The 21099-nt window shown below is 65.6% G+C and overlaps 5 protein-coding genes across 6 annotated transcripts in view; 4 read left to right on the top strand and 1 right to left on the bottom strand.

Moving 5' to 3' along the window:
- Nucleotides 1-402: 402 nt before the first annotated feature.
- On the top strand, nucleotides 403-4488 carry CHLRE_13g584619v5 (uncharacterized protein). The gene is made up of 5 exons (XM_043069637.1): nucleotides 403-710; nucleotides 788-960; nucleotides 1096-2825; nucleotides 3071-3442; nucleotides 3700-4488. The coding sequence occupies exons 1-5, from the start codon at nucleotides 689-691 to the stop codon at nucleotides 3977-3979; spliced, it is 2577 nt and encodes an 858-aa protein (XP_042917612.1). The 5' UTR covers nucleotides 403-688; the 3' UTR covers nucleotides 3980-4488.
- Nucleotides 4489-4542: 54 nt separating this feature from the next.
- CHLRE_13g584600v5 (uncharacterized protein) lies at nucleotides 4543-8968 on the top strand. Its single transcript, XM_043069636.1, has 5 exons — nucleotides 4543-4799; nucleotides 4869-5041; nucleotides 5162-7053; nucleotides 7233-7556; nucleotides 7794-8968. Exons 1-5 carry the CDS (start codon nucleotides 4778-4780, stop codon nucleotides 8035-8037), a joined length of 2655 nt encoding a protein of 884 aa, XP_042917611.1. The 5' UTR covers nucleotides 4543-4777; the 3' UTR covers nucleotides 8038-8968.
- A 94-nt stretch (nucleotides 8969-9062) lies between these two features.
- On the top strand, nucleotides 9063-13049 carry CHLRE_13g584551v5 (uncharacterized protein). The gene is made up of 5 exons (XM_043069635.1): nucleotides 9063-9273; nucleotides 9342-9514; nucleotides 9652-11696; nucleotides 11816-12139; nucleotides 12386-13049. Exons 1-5 carry the CDS (start codon nucleotides 9267-9269, stop codon nucleotides 12639-12641), a joined length of 2805 nt encoding a protein of 934 aa, XP_042917610.1. The 5' UTR covers nucleotides 9063-9266; the 3' UTR covers nucleotides 12642-13049.
- A 798-nt stretch (nucleotides 13050-13847) lies between these two features.
- On the bottom strand, nucleotides 13848-15122 carry CHLRE_13g584500v5 (uncharacterized protein). Its single transcript, XM_001693552.2, has 2 exons — nucleotides 14855-15122; nucleotides 13848-14732 (listed from the first exon to the last, which is right to left on the bottom strand). The coding sequence occupies exons 1-2, from the start codon at nucleotides 15003-15005 to the stop codon at nucleotides 14137-14139; spliced, it is 747 nt and encodes a 248-aa protein (XP_001693604.1). The 5' UTR covers nucleotides 15006-15122; the 3' UTR covers nucleotides 13848-14136.
- A 110-nt stretch (nucleotides 15123-15232) lies between these two features.
- CHLRE_13g584450v5 (uncharacterized protein) overlaps nucleotides 15233-21099 on the top strand; it is a 35795-nt gene continuing 29928 nt past the window's right edge. For both annotated transcript variants that reach the window (XM_043069634.1, XM_043069633.1), the window contains exons 1-13: nucleotides 15233-15387; nucleotides 15499-15984; nucleotides 16291-16393; nucleotides 16707-17073; nucleotides 17350-17417; nucleotides 17597-17636; nucleotides 17874-17960; nucleotides 18154-18285; nucleotides 18464-19064; nucleotides 19216-19358; nucleotides 19457-19634; nucleotides 19733-19938; nucleotides 20062-21052. In XM_043069634.1, the coding sequence (XP_042917609.1) occupies nucleotides 15378-15387; nucleotides 15499-15984; nucleotides 16291-16393; nucleotides 16707-17073; nucleotides 17350-17417; nucleotides 17597-17636; nucleotides 17874-17960; nucleotides 18154-18285; nucleotides 18464-19064; nucleotides 19216-19358; nucleotides 19457-19634; nucleotides 19733-19938; nucleotides 20062-21052 (3412 nt within the window). In that variant the 5' untranslated portion in view covers nucleotides 15233-15377. The remainder of the gene's footprint in view (nucleotides 15388-15498; nucleotides 15985-16290; nucleotides 16394-16706; nucleotides 17074-17349; nucleotides 17418-17596; nucleotides 17637-17873; nucleotides 17961-18153; nucleotides 18286-18463; nucleotides 19065-19215; nucleotides 19359-19456; nucleotides 19635-19732; nucleotides 19939-20061; nucleotides 21053-21099) is intronic.

The following is a 21099-nucleotide window of genomic DNA, read 5'->3' as shown; positions in this document are numbered from 1 at the left end:
GGCATGGCGCCGAATGCCCGAGGCACTGGGTGGGTGCTTGACTGGGGCGCCGAACCGGGTGCTTGCTCTCGCAGCAGTTATGAGCGCGCAGGCGAGAAGCAGTGCTGCTGCTGCTGCTGCGTTGCGTTACGGAAATGTCGGCCGCAGCTTGAGCCGCGCTAGGATGCGTGAGTTGGACCGTCTAGAACGTGGACATGGCCGTGCACCATTGTTGGTGCGCGTGCACAGAGCCCAATGATAGGAAACCGTAGGGACATGCGCGAATCTAGTAGTACCCCGAGGCAAAACCCCAAACCCCAACGGGAGGCACGGCTGTCATCGTGGCAGTTGAAGCGTCACCCCCCAATGTGCACATGAAAAGCGTCGCCCTATAGCACGGATGCATTGGTATTTCATAGGTGTACTCATTGCAGCGCAGGCCTTCCATGTTCATCGCTGCCCCGCAATTTTAGGCAAAGCCTTCACGGGAATGTGCGAGGTGAATGGTGTTCCCTGTAAATCACTGCTTGACCTACCACTCTTACCAACGCGCAATACCCTGGGGATACCTCTGCTGAGGCGTTCTGACATAGCTAACCTTGCCTCCGCGAGCGCTGCGCTCAAGCAGCTTGGCCTTACATCTCCTAGCTTGGCAGGCGCGTTTGTAGCTATATCTGGAGCCTCAGATGCTGGCAAGGTGTCCATACGCATGCTCGCCGAGGACGGGACTGGTGCGTTGCCTGACCGCCTGACCGCGACTTCTTTGCGCGTCCCTATCGCTAACTATTGATGTCGCTATGTGTGCCAGGTGTATTCCCATCCATTACGGTATGTGACAAGGCCAGCCCCAGCGGGGTCGCGACCATCGACCTCAGCTCGGTGCTCGACAGCGACCTGAACGAGCAGCAGTGGCGCGAGGCAGAGGCTGACTACTGCAGCCGGCTGCTGGACGGTCAGGCCGAGGCGATGAGCCTGCGCGAGGTGAGGACTCGGAGCGAGGCAAGCGCGGTGTGCGTGCGGCGTGCTACCATTCTTTCGCCGCCCTCCCTTCCGCTTAACCGGGTTTTCATCCGCTCGTCTCAGAGGGTCCTTGCCCCTTCCGCCGCTTGCTGACAGGTCACCGACGCCTTCGGTCGGCTCGTCTGCCTGAACCGCTGCTGGGGGCAGCTGCGCGACGCCGCCATGTGGGTCGCCAATGCGGTATCCGCCGGCGACGCAGCTCCTAGCACCGCGCCCGCGCCTGCCGTTATCGACGCGGCCGTGTTACGGCAGCAGCTGCTGCAGGCTCTGCAGCGGCCCGCCTTCAACGATTGTGAGCTGCTGGGCTGGCTGGGCCGTGTGGTGCCATGGAATGAGGCGGCGGCACGGCGGCTGGCGCATGCCAAGGCCGCGGCGGCGGCGGGGCCGGCACCTGTGCCCCGGCACCTGCAGCCGCTGCAGCAGCGGCCAAAGCCACCGTCACAGCAGGCGCCGTTGGCTGTTAAGGTTGAGGACGTCAAGGCTGTACACGAGAGTGAGGGGCTCTGCGGGCGGTTGCTGGTGGGCCGGCATGCGCAAGAAGACAAGCAGCCGCAGCAGCAGCGCCTGAACGAGGAGGACGCATGTCCTCACGCGCAAACGCGGTGCCCGCACCTTGGCACAGTCCTGGCCCCGGCGCCGGACCACGGCGGCGCGACAGCAGTGGCGCCGAAGACGCCACCGGCAGTAGACGGCCCAGTCTCGCCACCCTACCCGCAGCCTTTCTCGGTGACGACCACCACATGCCCTGAGAACACAGGGGCAGCCGTTTTCGAGCCGCAACGCGGCTGCCAGCACCACAGCCGCGAGCGAGGCAGGTCTCGCTCACCGCTCCCGGGCACTTGGTATGCCGCCATCTCAGGCTCCCATCCACGGTCCCGGCCCCAGCCTCGGTCCCGCTCACGCTCTCGCTCTCGCTCTCGCTCGCGGTCGCCCGTGCGCTCTCTCCCCACGGCCTCCATCCCCCGCGCCTGCTCCTTGCCCCGCTCCGACGTGCACTCCCGTCCCGCCGAAGTGGAGGGCAGCACCAGCGGGCCCAGCGGCGGCGACGTGTGCCGCGCGCACGCCGAGCAAGCATCACCAGCGGCGGCGGTGGGCTCGGAGGGTGGCGCTGCATTGGAACCATCGGCGGAGCCAGACGGCGCTGGACAGAGTCAAGCAGCAGCAGCGGCTGTTGTACGTACGGGGCAGCCGCCAGCCCAGCAAATGCAGCAGCAGGCGTGGTCTCCAGTGCGTCCCCGGGACCCCCGCCGGGCGCAGGCCGCCGGATGCGGCGTTTCCACAGCGGGCAGCGGCGGGGCCGCAGCTGGGGTGACTCCAGCGGCTTCGCTTGCAGCGGCGCAAGACCGGTGGGAGGGGCCGGCTGGACATGCGGCTGATGCGGTGCCGGAGCCCGGCGGCGTCGCGGCATCTGCGGCGGTGATAACTCAGACGCTGTCACGCGAGGGCGGCGAGGCGCGGACGTGCCGGCGGCTGGGCAATCAGCCCGCCCATCTGTCTGAGGGTCAGCTGCCCGTGTGTGCCCCCACCTACCGCTTCTCCTTTGGGCGGCCTGCAGCGCCCCCGCCGGGTGACCTGCGATCGCCATCACACCACCGCTCCCGCTCGCCCGCCCACCAGCGGAGTAGGTCCCACTCACGCTCGCGCTCGCGCTCTCCCGCGCGCTACCAGCACCACTCACGCTCTCGCTCCCGGTCTCCCAGCCACCGCCGCTTGGGCGGCGCACCCCACGACTCCCTGGCAGCGCAGGAGCTGGCGTGGGCCCAGCAAGTGCACGCGTGGCTGCTGCGCCAACCGAACCAAGCGGCTCTCGTGCGGCAAATTCTCACGTGAGTTTGCTGCTGCATTTGCGCTGCAGTGTGTGAGTGGGGGGGGGGGCGGGGCCGGGTTTGGGCTCGAAGTGGAGGTTGGCGGCCCGACGAATCTGGGGGACTGCACGTGTCGCAACCAAGGCGACTCAGGTCGCTCTGCATGCAATAATGTCCAAAAGCCTGCTGCAGGCACAGGCCGAGCGCTCGGCGTTTGCCACTGCCCTGATGGTTGGTGCACCACTCCACCTGCGATTTGCTTGTAGAGCGGGGTTGGGCGTGCCCGGCCAGGTGCTTGCGGCATCTAGCCTGAACCCAAACGAGTACTGGCGGAAGTACCCGCACCTCTGGACCTACCACGGCCGCTTCCGTTCTCAACCAGCGGAGCTCCGCGCCCTGCCGCCGCGCACTGGCGCGAGCCGCGCCATTGCGGCGCCAGGTGCTGCTGCTACTGGTGTTTGTCCAGGAGAGCTGGCTGGGGCGGCGGCGGGGGCGGCAGCTGGCGCGGCGCCCGGGATGCCAGCGGTGCCGGGAGGAGGGGAACGGCCGCTGGGGCAGGTGCAGGCGCGCTACCTAAGGTCGTTGTACGCCTTCCTGCTCAAGCGCCCAGAGGGGATTGCGGTTCGGGACCTCAGAAGGTGAGGCGCACATGCACCGTACATGCGTTGCAGCAGGCATGCGTGGCAGGCTGACGAGCAGCGGGCCCAACGTTCATTGACATGCCATGCCGCCAAGGTTTCGCGGCGCAGTATCACGCACGGGGCCGTGCTGTCATGCGCACACACGTTTGCCTAATGCCTTGTTCCCAGTCCTGTTGCCCCTGCCTGACCCGCTAGACCTGATTCTATGATGGGTGATTTCCTTTCCTGCCAACGCTTCCTGCTTCCTGACGCAGTCACGGCCTGGAAGTACCAGAAGGCATGCTGCAAGGCCGCCGTATGTCTGCCTTCCTGAAGGCTTACCAAGACATGGGGATACTGCAGATCAACACCCGGCCCCGTTCGGTGCCGCTGGAGGTGCGGGCGGTGCCGGGCCTGGAGGCGGAGGCCGCGCTGGAGGCGGCGTGTGACCGGCTGCTCGCCATGAGCAGGGAGCGCAAGCCATTGAGTGATAGAGGCCGTGGGGATGAGGGGAAACACAGAGCGCCGCGTGGCGCCACACGTGGGCTTGAGTAGTTGAGTGCGGTCCCGTGCAGACAACACGCTGGCCTGGTTGTGGTTGTCGTTGTGGTTGGGATTGGGGTTGGGGTTGCGGCACCTTGGAATTGATCTCTATCTGTTAATGTAGCAGCCTTGAGACAAGCCATGATGCAAGCCGGGAGGACATATGATAATGCAGGGACACGTGCACGTGTATGTCGTTGGTCACCGCAGGATGCTTGAGAAGTGGAGATGCAAGCTGTTGGTGGTGCAGGGTTGCGCAACATACATCATGTATGGCTGCAGCACATGATGTGTGGCCCGAAACTGTGCGGCATGCAAGCTTATGTGCCAAAGGCTGCGGGTACTTGAACGTGTATGGGGGGTTTGGATTGAGTTCGGGGATTCTGAAGTTACTGAGTTTACAGAGGCGGGGTGGGACTGGGTGGGCATGATCGCGCAGGTGGCTGAATGGGTCTCGAAGGGCCGATGTGCTCAGGCAGAGTGGCGGCCCAAATCCAACACAACCTTATAAATCACGAGAGAGATACTCATGAACGCAGGCGCTCTGCCTGGGTGCTTTGCTGCAACGGAAGTGCCCCAATGGCGGGAGAAATGCTGCCTGCTCAAGAACCCGGCTGCCTGCCGCTATTAGATGCACCGCTTCTACCAACACGATACGTGCTGGGAATACCGCTGTTGCTGCGCTCAGATATAGCGGGCCTTGTCTCAGCGAGCGCTGCGCTCAAGCAGCTTGGCCTTCCAGTTCCTGGCTTGGCAGGCACGTTTGTAGCTATATCTGGAGCCTCAAATGGTGGCAAGGTGTCCATACGCATGCTCGCCGAGGACGGGACTGGTGCGTTGCCTGACCGCGACTTCTTTGCGCGTCCCTATCGCTAACTACTTGTATCGCTATGTGTGCCAGGTGTATTCCCATCCATTACGGTATGTGACAAGGCCAGCCCCAGCGGGGTCGCGACCATCGACCTCAGCTCGGTGCTCGACAGCGACCTGAACGAGCAGCAATGGCGCGAGGCAGAGGCTGACTACTGCAGCCGGCTGCTGGACGGTCAGGCCGAGGCGATGAGCCTGCGCGAGGTGAGGACTTGCGCAGTGTGCGTGCGGCGTGCTACCATTCTTTCACCGCCCTCCCTTCAGCTCTCCCTTTCCACCCGCTCGTCTCAGAGAGTCCTTGCCCCTTTCGCTGCTCGCGGACAGGTGGCGGTAGCCTTCGGTCGGCTCGTCTGCCTGAACCGCTGCTGGGGGCAGCTGTGCGACGCCGCAAAGCAGGCGTCCGCCCCCAAGGCCGGGGGCCCCAGTGCGGAACAGGGCGCGCACACGTTTGACGGCAGCGCGCCACCGGTTCCTGCCGTTATCGACGCGGCTGTGCTTCGGCAGCAGCTACTGCAGGCTCTGCAGCGGCCCGCCTTCAACGACTGTGAGCTGCTGGGCTGGCTGGGCCGTGTGGTGCCATGGAATGAGGCGGCGGCACGGCGGCTGGCGCACAGGCCGGCTGCCAAGGCCGCGGCGGCGGCGGCCGCGGCGGCTGCAGCGCCTGAGCAGCTGCAGGTGTTGCAGCAGCCTACACCGCTGCCGTATGCCGTATTTGAAGCCAGCTCGTACGGCACGGAGCAGCACATCCAAGGGACGCCTGCGCAGCAGGCGCAGCCCACACAGCACTTCCTGGACATGCTGCGAAAGGTGACGACGGGGGACCCGCGTCCCGCTGGCGGCCGCGCTTCAGCGTTGGAGGACGGGGCAGCGGCGCAGCCGGTGGTGCCAACCACGCCGGCGGCGAATGGCGGCACCGGCCAGCAGCAAACAGCAGCTACGACGTCCAACTGCGCGGACGACGGCGCTGCCGCCATTGCGGCGGGTGCCGTTCACACGGTCCCTGCAGCTGCCGTACGGCCGGAACCTCCACTGCCGGTCCCATTAACTACGGTCAGCGCCGGCAGCGGCGAGGCCGGGGCCGAGGCCGCTGAGCACGATGTGCCCGCACAGCAGCAGCGCAGCCATGAGCGACGAATGTCGGCCACTCCATGCTTCGTCACGCCTGCTGGCGTCGGCTCCCGCACCAGCCGCTCTCGTTCCCGGTCTCCCTCGCGGCTGCCCTCACGGTCACGGTCACCGCCGCTCTCGCGGTCGCTCTCGGCCCGGCGCTCGCCCCAACGCTCGCGCTCCAGCTCCCACCCGCTCTCCTTACCTGGCTCGGAGTGGGAGCAGGCCGCCCATGCCCGGTCGCCGACTGCGACTGGGAAGGGCACCGGCGACGGCAAAGGCGGCGCTGAGCGTGCTGGCGGTGCCGCACCGGTGGCTGGCGCAATGCCTGCGGCTGCACCTGCAGCGGGATCGCGACTTGAAGCCATGGCGAAGGGCTTTGTCGCAACTGAGGACACGGCCTTGGAAAGGGAGCAACCGCTGCCAGCGGCACCGCCACAAGAGCTGGGGCTGCCCAGACGTGCCGCACGTATTCGTATTGAGTGGCCGCAGGACCCGCGCGCCGCTGTGAGGATGCTCCCCAGCCAAACCACGGCCGCAGCACACAGTGCAGCCGTGGCATCGTGCCCGGTGGCAGCACCGGCCGCCGCAGGACCTGCAATCGCCGGCGACGCGGCAGGGCAGACGGCGGCGGTTAAAGCAGCAGCTGCAAAGGTGCCGCCACAAACACAGGCGCTATCAGGCGCGGGCGGCCAAGCGCAGCTGAGCAGGCAGTCCTCCGAGCTGTCAGAGGGAGAGCTGCCCAGGATCGATAGGGCTCGCCGCTCATCGGGGCAGCTGGCAGAGGACAACGCAGCACCGAGCACCCGCCTCGCTGCTGAGGAGCCGCTGCGCAATCGGTGGCCATCATCACGCCACCACCACAGCCCGGCAGACCGCGGTCGGGGCAGGTCGCCTGCCCGTGGTCGGGACAGGTCTCGCTCCCGCTCCAACCAGCGCCGCTCGCGCTCTCCGTCGCGCTACCAGCAGTGGCAGTCGCGATCGTGGACGCCTCCGCGCGGTGCCGCGCTGCAGGAGGTTCAGTCTGAGCAGCTCGCGTGGGCGCGACAGCTGCACGAGTGGCTGCTGCGTCAGCCGGGGCACACGGCCACAATCTTGCAGGTGCTCAGGTAAGCAGGCCGGCCTGCTCCCCACGTATGCCACATCTGAAGCAGACACGCACACCCTCAAAAGGACTGCGTGCGGGTTTCCCCCCGCAAAGGGAGCTCATTCATTGCCTGTCTGTTGCACACCTCCCTATTTACCGTATAAGAACAACTGTTCCCTGTGTTCCCACGGCCTCCTGTAGCGCTGGGCTGGGCGTCCCCAGCCGGGTGCTCGAAGTGACGCGGCGCAAGGCGTGCCTGTTTTGGGACGATCACCCGCAGCTGTGGGAGTGCAGGAGGCACAAGCACACATTTCGGCCCTCCGAGCTCCGCGCGCTGATGCCATGTGGCGCTGGAACGGGCGGCACTGGACCTGCGGGCGGCAGGCAGCAGCCCGCAGGTGGCGGAGAATCGTCGGCGCCAGGGAGCGAGCAGGAGCTTGCGCGGGTGGAGGCACGCTACGTGCGCGAGCTGCACGCCTTCCTCCTCAGCCACCCGCAGGGGATTGCAGTTCGCGACCTGCCCAGGCAAGCGGGCCATGCCAGGCATGCTGCAACGCGGAACAGATGGCGGGATGGGCGGGGGTCAGGGAGAGGGCGGTTCGCAGGAAAGGCAAGCTTGCGGAGGACTGCACTCATCAGGGAACTAGCTTAAGGCCTTTCCTTGCAGAGCGCGCGGCGAATTTGGCGTGAGCTCTTGTCCAAGTTTCCAAACCCGAACTAACGACTCTCATGCATACCCGGCGTCGGGTTGCTTGCATGCAGTTATAACATGGACGTGCCGCGTGGGGTCCTGCGCAACCGCAAAATGAGCGCGCTCCTCAAGTACTACCAGTCACTGGGCATCCTAAGGATCAACAGCAACCAACGGCCAGGTGTGTTAGAGCTGCTAACGGTTTGGGCGGTGCCGGGGCGGCAGGCGGAGGCGGCTTTGGTCGAGCTGTTCGAACGCCTCACCAGCCCCGGGGGCCGGCAACGGCAGGGCGGCGGCGGCAGCGGTGGTAGGTAGCGGCGGTACTGGAGCTAGCGGCGGTGACACAGCGCGACGGTACGGCGATGGCCGAGCTGCCTGGATGCCGGCGGGCCCGGGGCTGGGGCCTTGAATCCGCGTGGGTGGATAAGGTAACAGACAAAGAAGTGATCTCGGCAGGCTCTCTCTTGTCTTATGTATTGACCCGTGTTGCAGTGTTGAGTACTGGAGCGGGGATGCAGCTTTCTTGGGAGTAAATTGTGTGCGGGTTGAACAGCTAGCAGGATGGGGCCAGCAGGATAGGGCAAGCGTGAACGGCTAGCAGGATGGGGCCAGCAGGATAGGGCAAGCGTGTGTATGTGACTGTATGTATGTGCTTTCGCACTTGCTACAAGGTGATGTACGTATTGGCAAATGTGCCGTGATTAACTAACGCAGGAGTGGCATTATTGATAAATTGCAGTTGGGTTGCGTCGGCGCGGAACTAGGCAACCGTGTGTACCGCGTGGCTACTGATACCGTATCTACCGTATCGCAATCAGGGGCAACCAATTGAACTTTTATTTGTTGGACTGCCGTGTTGCTGCTCGGCCAAGAGGCAAGCTTATGACGGTTATAGCGGAGCTTGGCTGGTGCTTCTGCTGTTGAGTGCACGGCGCTTTTGGTCCTTTTTGGTGTGAGAAAGGAGAAGAAGGGCGTCAGTTGACTGTTGACACAGTGATATTTACCTTGTTAGCTTGCGCAAGCGGCAACTCAACCGACGAGCCTGGTGAGCCAAGGTCCTTAGCGCCGGTGGGGCCATGCCGGGCAGGATGCAGGGCCCAAGGGCAAGGGAAGGGCAACTCGGCGGGCACGAGCTGCATCGGGCTGGATCCAGCCGCCGAAAGGCCAAAGCTGCCCCAAAAGCATGTCCTACCACATAAGAGCAGACATCAAGCTTCCCGGTGCATGCGATTTTTAAGCAAGCAGTTGTTTGTGCGCTTGGCCCACACACAGCAGCGGAAGTGCCCTTGGCGGGAGAAATGCTACCTGCTCAGGACCCCAGCTGCCGGTCGCTGCTAGATCTACCACTTTTACCGACACGCAGTATCTTGGGCATACCGCTGCTGAGGCGCTCAGACATAGCGGGCCTTGCATCGGCGAGCGCTGCGCTCAAGCAGCTTGGCCTTCCATCTCCTGGCTTGGAAGGAGCCTGTATAGCGGCATCTCAAGCTCAGGATGATGGCAAGGTGGCGATATGCAAGCTTGCTGTGGGTGCGACCGGTGAAATGTCAGGTAAGAGTTGTCTCGGGACTTCTTGCCGCAGCCTCGTCGCTGACCGTTTGTATCACTATGTATGCCAGATGGCTCTCCATCCATTACGGTATGCAACAAGGCCAGCGCCAGCGGGGTCGCGACCATCGACCTCAGCTCGGTGCTCGACAGCGACCTAAACGAGCAGCAGTGGCGCGAGGCAGAGGCTGACTACTGCAGCCGGCTGCTGGACGGTCAGGCCGAGGCGATGAGCCTGCGCGAGGTGAGGACTCAGAGCGAGGCAAGCGCGGTGTGCGTGCAGCGTGCTGCCCATTCATTTCGCCGCTCGCCCTTCCGCTCAACCGGTTTTCCACCCGCTCGTCTCAGAGGGTCCTTGCCCCTTCCGCCGCTTGCTGACAGGTCTTCGACGCCTTCGGTCGGCTCGTCTGCCTGAACCGCTGCTGGGGGCAGCTGCGGCACGCCGCAAAGCAGGCGTCCGCCCCCAGGGCCAGCGGCCCCAATGCGGCGGAACACACGCCTGACGGCAGCGCGCCGCCGGTTCCTGCCGTTATCGACGCGGCCGTGTTACGGCAGCAGCTGCTGCAGGCTCTGCAGCGGCCTGCCTTCAACGACTGTGAGCTGCTGGGCTGGCTGGGCCGTGTGGTGCCATGGAATGAGGCGGCGGCACGGCGGCTGGAACGGCTGCGTGCCGCACCCGCCGTCGATGCAGACACTAAGAAGCACCACGGCGCTCAGGGGGCACAGCAAGCGAAGCAGGGGCAGCCCACAGGGCCGCCACAACAGCAGCAGCACTTCCTCCAAACGCTGCCCAAATTGCAGACGCGGGACCTGTGTCGTGCTGGCGATATCACGGCGGCGACTGCGATCGAGAAAGCGACACAGCCGCCGGGGCCAGACACGCCGGCGGCAATGGACGGGACTTGGGTTAGCCAGCAGCCGACCCACATGGCTCCAGACGCGGCTATCGCAGCCTGTTGGGACGGCACTGCTGCCCCTGCGGCAGGTGCTGCCCCCATGACGGGCCGTGCAGTGGCCGCGCCGCTGTTGTCTCCACCACCGCCGGCAGCAGCAGGGAATGCCAGCGTCGCTGGCATAGCTGGGACCGGGGGCGGGGCTGGGCCTGGCGACACGCTCGCCCAGCAGCAGCACAGCTATGGGCGACGGAGGTCGAACTCTCCGCGCTCGTCCACATCTTCTGGCTCCTTCTCTAGCCGCTCGTACTCCAGCCGCTCTTATACCACGCGCTCGCGCTCCACTTCGCGGTCACGCTCCCGGTCACGCTCATGGCCGCGCTCAGGGCGGTCACGCTCACGGTCATACTCACGGTCACGCTCACGGTCATACTCACGGTCACGCTCACGGTCATACTCACGGCCACGCTCCAATTCCCCATCATCCTCATCCTCTGGCTCCGACTCCGGCTCGCCCTCCACATCCAGCAGCTCTGGCTCGCGGCGGCAACGGCAGAGCAGGGGCATGGTGCCTCACACCCGATCTCCCGCTCCATCGGAAGGCAAGTTGGGTGAGCGAGCGGCCGCCCATGCCCAGTCGCAGACTGCGACTGGGAAAGGCACCGGCGACGGCGAAGGCGGCGCTGAGGGTGCTGGCGGTGCCGCGCCGGCGGCTGACGCACTGCCTGCGGCGGCGCCGGCGGCGGCATTGCGACAGGAAGTCATAGCGAAGGGCTTCGCCGCAACTGTGGACACGGCCTTGGAAAGGGAGCAACCGCTGCCAGCGGCACCGCCACAAGGGCTGGGGCTGCAGGAACGTGCCGGGCGTGCTCCGAATGAGTGCTCACGGGACCCGTGCGCAGCTGCGAGAATGCTGCCCGGTGGCATGACCATCGCAGCAGCACAAAGTGCAGCCGCGGCAGCGCGCCCGGTGGTAGCAGCGGCCGCCGCAGCACCTGCAATTGCCGGTGACTCGGCAAGGCAGACGGCGGCGGTGGAGGTAGCAGCTGCAGAGGTGCCGCCACAAACACGGGCGCTATCAGGCGCGGGCGGCCAAGCGCAGCTGAGCAGGCAGTCCTCCGAGCTGTCGGAGGGAGAGCTGCCCAGGAGCGACACGGCCTACCACGCGTCTGGGCAGCCGGCAGAGGACAACACAACAGCGAGCACGCGACCAGCTAAGGGGCCGCCTCCCCATGACCGGCGGCCATCATCACGCCACCACCACAGCCCGGCAGACCGCGGGCGGGGCAGATCGCCAGCCCGCAGCCGGGACAGGTCGCCTGCCCGTGGTCGGGACAGGTCCCGCTCACGCTCCAACCGGCATCGGTCGCGCTCTCTGTCGCGCTACCCGCAGTGGCGTTCACGCTCGTGGACGCCTCCGCGCGGCGTCGCGCGGCGGGAGGCACAGTCGGAGCAGCTCGCGTGGGCGCGACAGCTGCACAAGTGGCTGCTGCGTCAGCCGGGGCACACGGCCACAATCTTGCAGGCGCGCAGGTAGGCAGGCCGGCCTGCTCCCCACGTATGACGGCATGACACGTACCTGATTCCACGCGCACGGTATCGTGTCTGCTTGATGCTGTTGTCGTGCCCTGTGTTCCCGCTGCGTCCTGTAGCGCTGGGCTGGGCGTCCCCGGCCGGGTGCTGGACGTGACGCGGCGCAAGCCGCACCTGTTTTGGGGGGATCACTCGCAGCTGTGGGATCTCCGGAGGCACAAGCAAAACTTTTGGCTGTCGGAGCTCCGCGTAGTGCTCCCAGATGGCGCTGGAACGGGCGGCACTGAACCTGCGGCCGGCAGTCAGCAGCCCGCCGGCGGCGGAGAAACCTCGGCGCCAGGGAGTGAGCAGGAGCGGGCGCAACTGGAGGCACGCTACGTGCGCGAGCTGTACGCCTTCCTTCTCATGCATCCGGAAGGCATCGCAGTACGCGACCTTTTCAGGCAGGCTGGGCAGGCCAGGCATGCTGGGATGCGCAATGGAGGGGAAGGCCATGGGGTGGTATGGGGCAGTTTGCAGAAATGGTGACCCTTCGGCCTTCGGGGAACTGCTCGACTTGGGAAATTGGCTTTGGGGCGTTCCTTCCAGGCAGCGCGGTGGCTCTGCTGCGATTTGTGGCCCAAGGTGGCAAATCCTAAACTGTTGACTCTGTTCCCCGACTTCCCCGTCGCCTGATTGCTTGCCTGCAGCTACAACATGGAAGTGCCGCCTGGCATCCTGCGCGGCCGCAAGATCACCACACCCCTCAAGTACTACCAATCCATGGGCATCCTTAGGATTAACAACCCGCCGCCCGGCACGCCAGAGCCGCTCACGTTGTGGGCGGTGCCCGGGCGGCATGCGGAGGCGGCTGTGGAAGAGGTGCGCGACCGCCTTGCCGTGCAGGGGCGACGGCGGCACAGCGCCGCGGCGGCGGCGACGGTGGTGAGGACGGTGGGTAGCTAGTGCGTGGCGGCGGCGCAGCTGCCGGTGGCGGCATAACGTGACAGGTGGAGAGCTGCATGGGTTCCCGTCTTACAATAGATGAGGTGCTGGGCCGCGCCGTCATTTGCTATACCGCGGCAGGTGCTCTGGAAAGTGTTCCCTGCACCTGCATGTACGTGCTGTGGGAAGACTGCAGGTTTGAGTAGGTATCGGCAGTGACGTGTGTGCAGGTTACGTGCTTGGGTGGCTGGCCAGCAGGATGACGAACAGGCAAAGCAGTTAATTGTGCAACGGTCTTGCATCATACATAGGGTGGCCCACACTTAGGCCCACATGCGCACATGCGGCACCTCACTTGCCTGGTGGGCCCCACATGGGAGGATACTGCAGGATGGATGTGCATGCACGCGTGTGTAACTTTGTATCACGGATGGCCCTGGTACACTATAGGGCATGTCGCACCCGTGGAGGGCCCTGTATCATGCGCGATGGTGGCAGAGGTCTCTGGCTCAACACACTATTTGTGTGTGGAGAAGCCGTGTTGGCTAGAGACACGGATGGCCCTAACACATCATGGGGACATGTCGCCCCCGTGGAGGACACTGTAGCCCAGTAGCCGCAATGGCCCGCGCTGCACTACCACTACCGACTACACTGTCAAGAAGTCGGCAGTAGTCATCAAATACATGGTAGGCTGTCTCGCAGCAGATGCACCTGCTGGATACTGCAGCCCCAGTTGCCCCAGGACGCTGACAGCGTGCCCGTAAGCGCTTCTACGGAGAAATGGAGAATCACTCCCCCAGGATACCCCAGGCTGCTGGCAGGGTGCCGTTCAGGCCCTTGTTCCCCGTAGCGGGCCAGCCAACAGCTCAACTTGCCCCCGCCTAGGCAGGGAACCCTTGGCCTAGGGTTCTCAGTCCACGGTCAGCCTTCCGCAGCGGCTCTGGATTACCGTTTGATATTGCGGTCCTGGTAAAGGGGCCGGGTAACCGTTTGCGCGGGGGGCGACGTACTTCCAGGTCTCAGTGGCGCCTGGGTTGGGCGTAACTTGTTTCTCGGAGCTCAGCTATATCAGCCGCGGGACTACACCAACCTGCGCCGTGCAGTGTCCCATCGCACCCATGTTTCCCGTGGTGTCGAGCGCACGCAGTGCGGTCAGGCCCGTATCCGGCCGGCTTCCCGACGGCTGCAGTAACGTTTACACCAAGCAGTGAGCATGCGGACATTTTCCAGGCCTGTTTACAGGACGCCGGTGTGCACAGTCACGGTTCGCCATTGGTCCAGATGATACGCGAAGGCCATGGCCCACAGTATGACGACACACCAGCCCCCCCACACACACTGGGCGTCCTACAACGCTTGCGCACCGCGCCGGGCCGCACCCGGTAGTCATGCACCAGCCTGCACCCCGCAGCCAGCACTTCAGCACTCTGCACCAGCTGCCACAGACCATGCAGGCACCCTGCCTGCCACCTCACGGCACTCAGCCTCCCACCTCCCGCCACACACCGCCTACCTACGCCGACGCCTTCCGCCCGCCCGCCGCCGCCACACCCGCGCCCACACCTGCGCCTGCGCCACCTCTCCCCGCCGAGCCCGCCCCTGCCCCTGCCCCCGCACCCGCCGCCGCCGGCGCTGCCTCCGCCTCCGCGCTGCGCAGGAAGGCCTCGGTGCGCTCGAGCAGCGGCGCTAGCTGCCTATTTAGGCTGGTCACCTTGTAGGCGGCCATGCCCTCCAGCATGTAGTTGTTGTCGGCTTGCCGCGCCGCCGCGCGCCGCGCCTCCACCGCGTCCGGACGGCCGTCCTGAGGCGCGTCCGGCACCTCGCGGTATTGGAACAGGTGCTTCATGGTCTGCAGCAGGCTGATGGTGACGTAGTCAACTGGCGGCTGTTGCTGTTGCTGCTTAGACGGTGTGGGGGAGGACGAGGATGGCGAGCGCGAGGCTGTGCTGGAGGCGGTGGACGCGTCGGCGTCCTCCGGGCCTGGGTAGCCCAGGATGGTGCGCATGCGCTGGAAGCGCTCCGGGTCGCGCAACGCCAGCTTGGAGCCGTAGCGAGAGGGCCGCCGGCGGAAGCTGCGCCCCGACCCTGCCGGCTGCTCCTCGCCCGGTGCTGTGGGATTGCGTGGAGGAGGAGAGCCAGGCCATGGCAGAGGCGAAGGTGTGCGTGCAGTGGGGCGGGGAAAGGAGGCAGATTGGAGCGAGCCGTCATGAGGGCAGAACCAATTCACCAACCTTGTGATCCGTAGGTCCGATAGCTGCAGCTCGCGGCGCCAGCGGTGCTTGCGCCCAGCTCAAACACAATGCCAGGTGCTGATGACGCGCCCACAGCACACGCGGTCAGCCATCGCACTGGTATTGAGCTGATTGATGCTAGCGACATCATTACGGCAGGAGTCCTACCAATTCCACAAGGTAAACGTATTACCGTCTTGTTGTCGCGAAATTTGAGTATCGGCAGTCGCTAGTATGTTTGTATCGAAGGCAAATGCCTGATGTATACAGTATGGTTGTAGACAGGCATTCAAAGGAGCGACGCAATGGATTTACTTGAGCGCAATACATGAATTCGCCCGCTGTTCTGCAAACGTAAATTGTTTTTTTATTGCTGTAGTTCTCATTCATCATTAAGCTTATTGTCAGCGCGCGCTTTGGTGAGCATGTTTCGAGAGCCCAACCCGGCACGACTGAGCTTGCCCGTGCTTTTGGAGCTCTGAGAGGAATTCAACAACTCGTAACAGATGGGAACGGATACGGTATGACTTACGGTGCGGTGCACCCACCTGGAAGGGCTCTTCGGCCCATGGAGGGCGCACTCCCTGCCACGACCGGACGCGGCTCCTGTAAGCACAAGGGCGTATTATGTGAAACCACGCCAGAAAGTAGGAGAGGTGGTCGGAAATGCGGCCGCGCGAGGCGGCAGCATCCGGGGGCGCTGCGGTTGGCACTGGTGCTGGTAGCAGCGCTGGCGCTGTGGGCGGGAGGCGCAGCGGGCCAAGACAACCCGCCCTCGCCCGAGCCGCCCAGCCCCGCGCCGCCCTCGCCGCGGCCGCCCAGCCCCGCGCCGCCGCTCCCCCCCTGGCCGCCCCCATCTCCGCCCACCAGCGCAGCCACGCTGCTGGACCTCAAAGCCGCGCTGGGCAACCCCTCCGGCCTCAGCACGTGGGCCGGCGGCGACCCGTGTGTCGGCACCTGGGCACGTGTCACCTGCGCCGGCGGCTCCGTGACGGAGCTCGACCTTTCCTCGCTGCCTGGCCTGGCGGCGGGCCAGGCCTTCCCTGGCGGACTTAGCTTCATGTCTTCCCTGCGCCGGCTCAACCTTGCTTCCAACGCGCTGCAAAGCGCGCTGCCCCCGCTGCCCACGGGTGCGGGCGTGCGGGCGGGGGGCGGAGGGGGGGTGGGTGCCGTGGGGACTGCTGGGACCTGCGTGGGGATGCTTTGTTAGGGGTGTGCGCTGCAGCTTGGGCCGGTGGGTACGTGTCGGCGCCGTGCTGTTTAAGAAGTTAGTGGAGGAGGGGCGGTGGACGGGTGCGGGGCTGGGGCCAGACGGGCGGCAGCTGGACAGGGAACACGTGAGAGCCCCACACGGCGATTCGCACGGCTGCTTGGCTACGGCTTTCCGGCTCATTCGTCCATCGAGCGCATCGCATATGGTACGCGTGACGCCGCAGGCCTGACCTGGCTCAACGCCGGGTCCAACAACTTGTGGGGGCCGCTGCCTCCGAGCTGGAGTCGGCTGAGGGACCTGCAGACTCTGTCGCTTGCCTACAACAGGTGCGGCTGGGGAGGGTGGTGGAGGGTTGTGGAGGAGGCTTGGCGGTGGAGGCCTGCGGGTGGAGGCCTTGGGCTGGAGGTTTGCGGGTCGACGTGTGAGGGGTGGAGGCTTGAGGACGGAGGCTCGAGAGTGGAGGCTTACTTGGCGATGGGCTGGCTACCAGGGGCAGAGGGATGAGGGCCGCGGCAGACGCGCCGGCTCGGGTGGCAGGCTGCTGCTGTGGAGGCGCCCCGCAGCACCTGTTACCGCACACGACTCCCGCACCTCCTGGGCATCGCGCCCACACTTTCCGCTCGCCCTCCTCCCACACAGGCTGTATGGCAGCATCCCGGCCTCCTGGCCTGGCGGCATGACTGCCATGGCCACCCTGTTCCTTACCGGCAACGGGGCGTTGTGCGGTGCCCTGCCCGGCACCTGGGCCACCTCAGGCGTCGTGGAGGGCACCGGCACCGGCCTTGGCGCCGCCTGCGGCGCCAACCCCGCGCCGCCGCTCCCGGCCGGCGGCGCGCCACGCGCCGCGTTGTTCGCGGTGCGGCTGTCCACCAACTCGACGTGGCCGGCGGGGCTGGACAGCAGCTGGCAGTTTGACACGGATCCGTGCGGCTCGACGGCGTGGGCGGGCGTGACGTGTAGCGGGGGGTCGGTGGTGCGGCTGGACCTCAGCCTATACAACATGCAGGTGCGTGCGCTGACGCGTCCAGGGCGTATGTTCAATTTGCAGGCCAGTGGTGGAAATGGAATGGCCGTCGCGTGTGATAGCCGGGCGGCGGGCATGTGTGTGTGTGTATGCATATGCAACCAGTGGTGCGGCCTAGCTGTCAGCTTGTAATCAGGGCCGCTTCCAGAGCACGTGCATGGCCATGCACCTGACCACATGGGGCGACTTGTGCGGCGGGTAGGAAGGGTCTCTGCCTCCAATGCCACGGCGCCTCTGAAGTTCCTTGGCTGCACGCAGGGCACGCTTGCGGCGGACCTAGCTTACCTGGGCACGGCGCTTACCTTCATGTCCTTCGCCCTCAACAAGTCAGTTCAAGAGGGCGGGAACAGATGCTCTGAATGCTGGGCGTGCTTTGCAGCTCCGCTCGTTTATTGGCCGCAGCCCGCGGTCGTCATAACAGGCAGCGCCTCTCGTCTCGCATGCTGTGTTCCTTTGGTGACGAACTTGCCTAACTTGTCTGATGCGTCGCATCCACCCACGCCAGGTACTCGGGACCGCTCCCCGCCGCGTGGAGCGCCTTGCAGGTGCGAACTTACGAGTTAGGGACTATTCTCGTTTTTATGAACCACAAAGGAAAATAAGCGCAAGGACCGTCTGGCGTATACGCTTCTTCTGTTGTGCCGGGCCCTTGTAGCATTGCACCGCGGACAACTCTTCGCAGCGCGCTCATCCGGCGACCTTTCATGACAAACCCTGCCTCCACGCCTCCGCTTCCCGCCCGCCCGACCCGCCCGACTGCAACGCTGCAACACCATGCACAGGGCCTCAGCCGGCTGGAGCTGGTGGGAAACTCGCTGACAGGCACACTGCCGCTCCAGTGGTCGCAGATGACGGCCTTGACATACCTGGTGCGGCGCTGCGGCCCAGAGAGGGGCGTGTGGCCAGTCTTTTGCTCTTTGCCTGGCCGCCTACGTGCGTACCGACAGGGCTACTCAACCGCTCGCCGCAGTAGCTTGTTACTTACCTGACATGCCTTCTCCGCTTAACACCGCATGCATGGCCTGCGCCATTTCTGCGCCGCGCCGCGTGCGAGCACTGCAGGACCTCTCGAATACAAGGCTGTCATCCACGGTGCCGGACGTGTGGGGCGCCGGCATGGGGTCGCTCGTGACGCTGGACATCCGCGGCGTGAGCGGCATATGCGGCGCCTTCCCCACGGGCTGGGACAGCAAGGTGAGCGCCGCGGCCCTGCGCTGTGCTGCGCTAGCGCCCCTCAGGCCTACTGTTGACCTCAGCGGTCCTCTTGCGGGTGCTGTTGGCTGGACAGCCGTCGGATCCGTGCGCGAGTCGTATGTACGACATTACGGTCTGGCTTCAAAGACGCCATGCTGTTCATTATGCCTTTGTTCAGGTCCTGCGTGATGCCACGTATGCAACGAGCTGCGCACCGCCACCCATGCCTCCCTCGCCCCTCCCGCCCTCTCCGGCACCTCCATCACCGGCGCCGCCTTCTCCAGCGCCACCCAGCCCCATACCTCCTAGCCCTGCGCCGCCCAGCCCGGCTCCTCCCAGTCCGATGCCTCCTAGCCCCGAGCCTCCTAGTCCCCCTCCCAGCCCGGCTCCGCCCTCGCCCGCGCCTCCCAGCCCCGCACCTCCTAGCCCCGTGCCGCCCAGCCCCGCACCGCCCAGCCCCGTGCCGCCCAGCCCGCCTCCCTCCCCAGAGCCACCCAGCCCTGCGCCTCCCAGCCCCCCACCATCCCCGGCGCCCCCGAGTCCTGAGCCGCCGTCGCCCCGGCCACCCAGCCCTGCGCCGCCGTCGCCAGCGCCTCCGCTGCCCCCAGCGCCGCCGGCGCCTCCGCCTCCGCCGCTTGGCTCGGGTTCCGCGCTGGCACTGGTATACAACGAGCTCGGCCAACCCGGCAGCATGTCTAGCTGGAGCGGCCTGCCTGCTACCGATCCATGCACACTTGCGGAGGTGACGTGCGGTGGCGGTGGCTCAGTGACTGGCATCGGTGAGACATGGCCGGGTTGTGAAAGTGAACCGAAGCTTGATGCGGTCTGCGGGCGCAGTCGTGTCGTGTGGAGTGTCAAGAACATTTACATGTCGTTGTGGGCCGCTCTCCTGCTGACCTGACTCCTGCGTTTGCGTTTGCTCACCTGCAGACCTGTCCTACACCTACGGCCTGACTGGCACACTGCCACCCAGCATGCGCTACGTGACCAGCCTTCGCTCTCTGAACCTGGGCGGCTACGTGGGAATGACCGGCCCGCTGCCCGCCTCCTGGAGCGTGTTAGCGCAGCTGACGGTGAGGCGCAATCCGCTGAAGTAGCAGCAAATCATGGATGGGCTGTGCCGCAAGCGCCTGCCTTTATGGTTCCCACCTGACCTTGCCGACCGCTGCAGGAGCTGGTTCTAGCCGGCAACCAGCACACTGGGTTCCTGCCTGCCAGCTGGTCCGCGCTGACTGGTCTGGTCACTCTGGACCTGTACGGCAACAAGCTGGAGGGTCTGGTGCCGTCTGGCTGGCCGTCTGGGCTGTCCACTGGCACGATGACGCGTCTGACGCTGTCAGGCAACGCAGGTGGGGGCGCGCAGGAGTGTAGTCACTGGTCCCGAAGTGTCTTTGCTCTTCTGCACTAACATCTGATGTTGCGCTTGCTGTCTTCGTGCCTCTGGCAGGCCTGTGCGGCACGCTGCCGGGCTGGTTTGGCAGCAGCAGCAAGGTCACCACTGCTGGCACCAACGTCTCTCAGGCATGCGGCATCACCACCAACACGGCGGGCGGGCTGCTTTCCCTCAAAGCGGCTGCAGGCGCTTCCTGGCCATCGGGCCTGTCGGGCTGGGTGGCGGGCACGGACCCGTGTGTGTCAGGCGCCGTGTGGCAGGTGCGTACGCCAGTTACGTGTGTGTGTGTTCGCTTCTTGGAAGTTTATGGCTCACCAGCTTTGCATGCTTTGTATGTTGGTGGAAGTTGACTGATGTGCTCCCATCATGCTCCTATTTGGCAGGGCCTGACGTGCGTGGCGCAGACGCAGCCCTACACAGATCGCGTGGACAGAGTCGATCTACGCGGTCTGGGCGTGGCTGGCACGCTACCTGCCGCCGCTTCTACGCTCGGGACGCTTGTGACGGCGCTGCTGCTCGGCAACGGCAACGCCTGGTCCGGGACGCTCCCGGGCGCATGGGCGGCCGCCGGCGGCCTGCGCGGTCTGCGGTGGCTCGACCTCTCCTTCCAAACAGCGCTGACAGGGACGCTGCCGGACGCTTGGTCCCAGCTGGCCGCGTTGACGCGCCTTGGGTTGGCTGGCGCTTCCGGTCTTCAGGGCAGTGTTCCTGCCAGCTGGGATACAGGCATGTCAGCTATGGGGTCGAACGGCATCGTCATTACGTCGGCGTCAGGTCTGTGCGGCCCTCTGGCCGGCTCGCTGACCACCAAGGTGCTTCGCGATGCGGGCTACCTGACTAGCTGCTCCCCGCCTCCACCTGTGCCGTCACCTCCACCTGTGCCGCCCAGCCCTGCGCCGCCCAGTCCTGCGCCGCCCAGCCCGGCTCCTCCCAGTCCGGTGCCTCCTAGCCCCGAGCCTCCTAGTCCTCCTCCCAGCCCGGCTCCGCCCTCGCCCGTGCCTCCCAGCCCCGCACCCCCTAGCCCCGTGCCGCCCAGCCCCGCACCACCCAGCCCCGCACCGCCCAGCCCGCCTCCCTCCCCAGAGCCACCCAGCCCTGCGCCTCCCAGCCCCCCACCATCCCCGGCGCCCCCGAGTCCTGAGCCGCCGTCGCCCCGGCCACCCAGCCCTGCGCCGCCGTCGCCAGCGCCTCCGCTGCCCCCAGCGCCGCCGGCGCCTCCGCCTCCGCCGCTTGGCTCGGGTTCCGCGCTGGCACTGGTATACAACGAGCTCGGCCAACCCGGCAGCATGTCTAGCTGGAGCGGCCTGCCTGCTACCGATCCATGCACACTTGCGGAGGTGACGTGCGGTGGCGGTGGCTCAGTGACTGGCATCGGTGAGACATGGCCGGGTTGTGAAAGTGAACCAAAGCTTGGTGTGGTC

This window comes from Chlamydomonas reinhardtii, chromosome 13, assembly GCF_000002595.2.
Source record: "Chlamydomonas reinhardtii strain CC-503 cw92 mt+ chromosome 13, whole genome shotgun sequence".
NCBI classification, from domain to species: domain Eukaryota; kingdom Viridiplantae; phylum Chlorophyta; class Chlorophyceae; order Chlamydomonadales; family Chlamydomonadaceae; genus Chlamydomonas; species Chlamydomonas reinhardtii.
The sequence above is the reverse complement of the archived record's forward strand: the minus strand, read 5'-3'. Positions and strand labels throughout refer to the sequence as shown.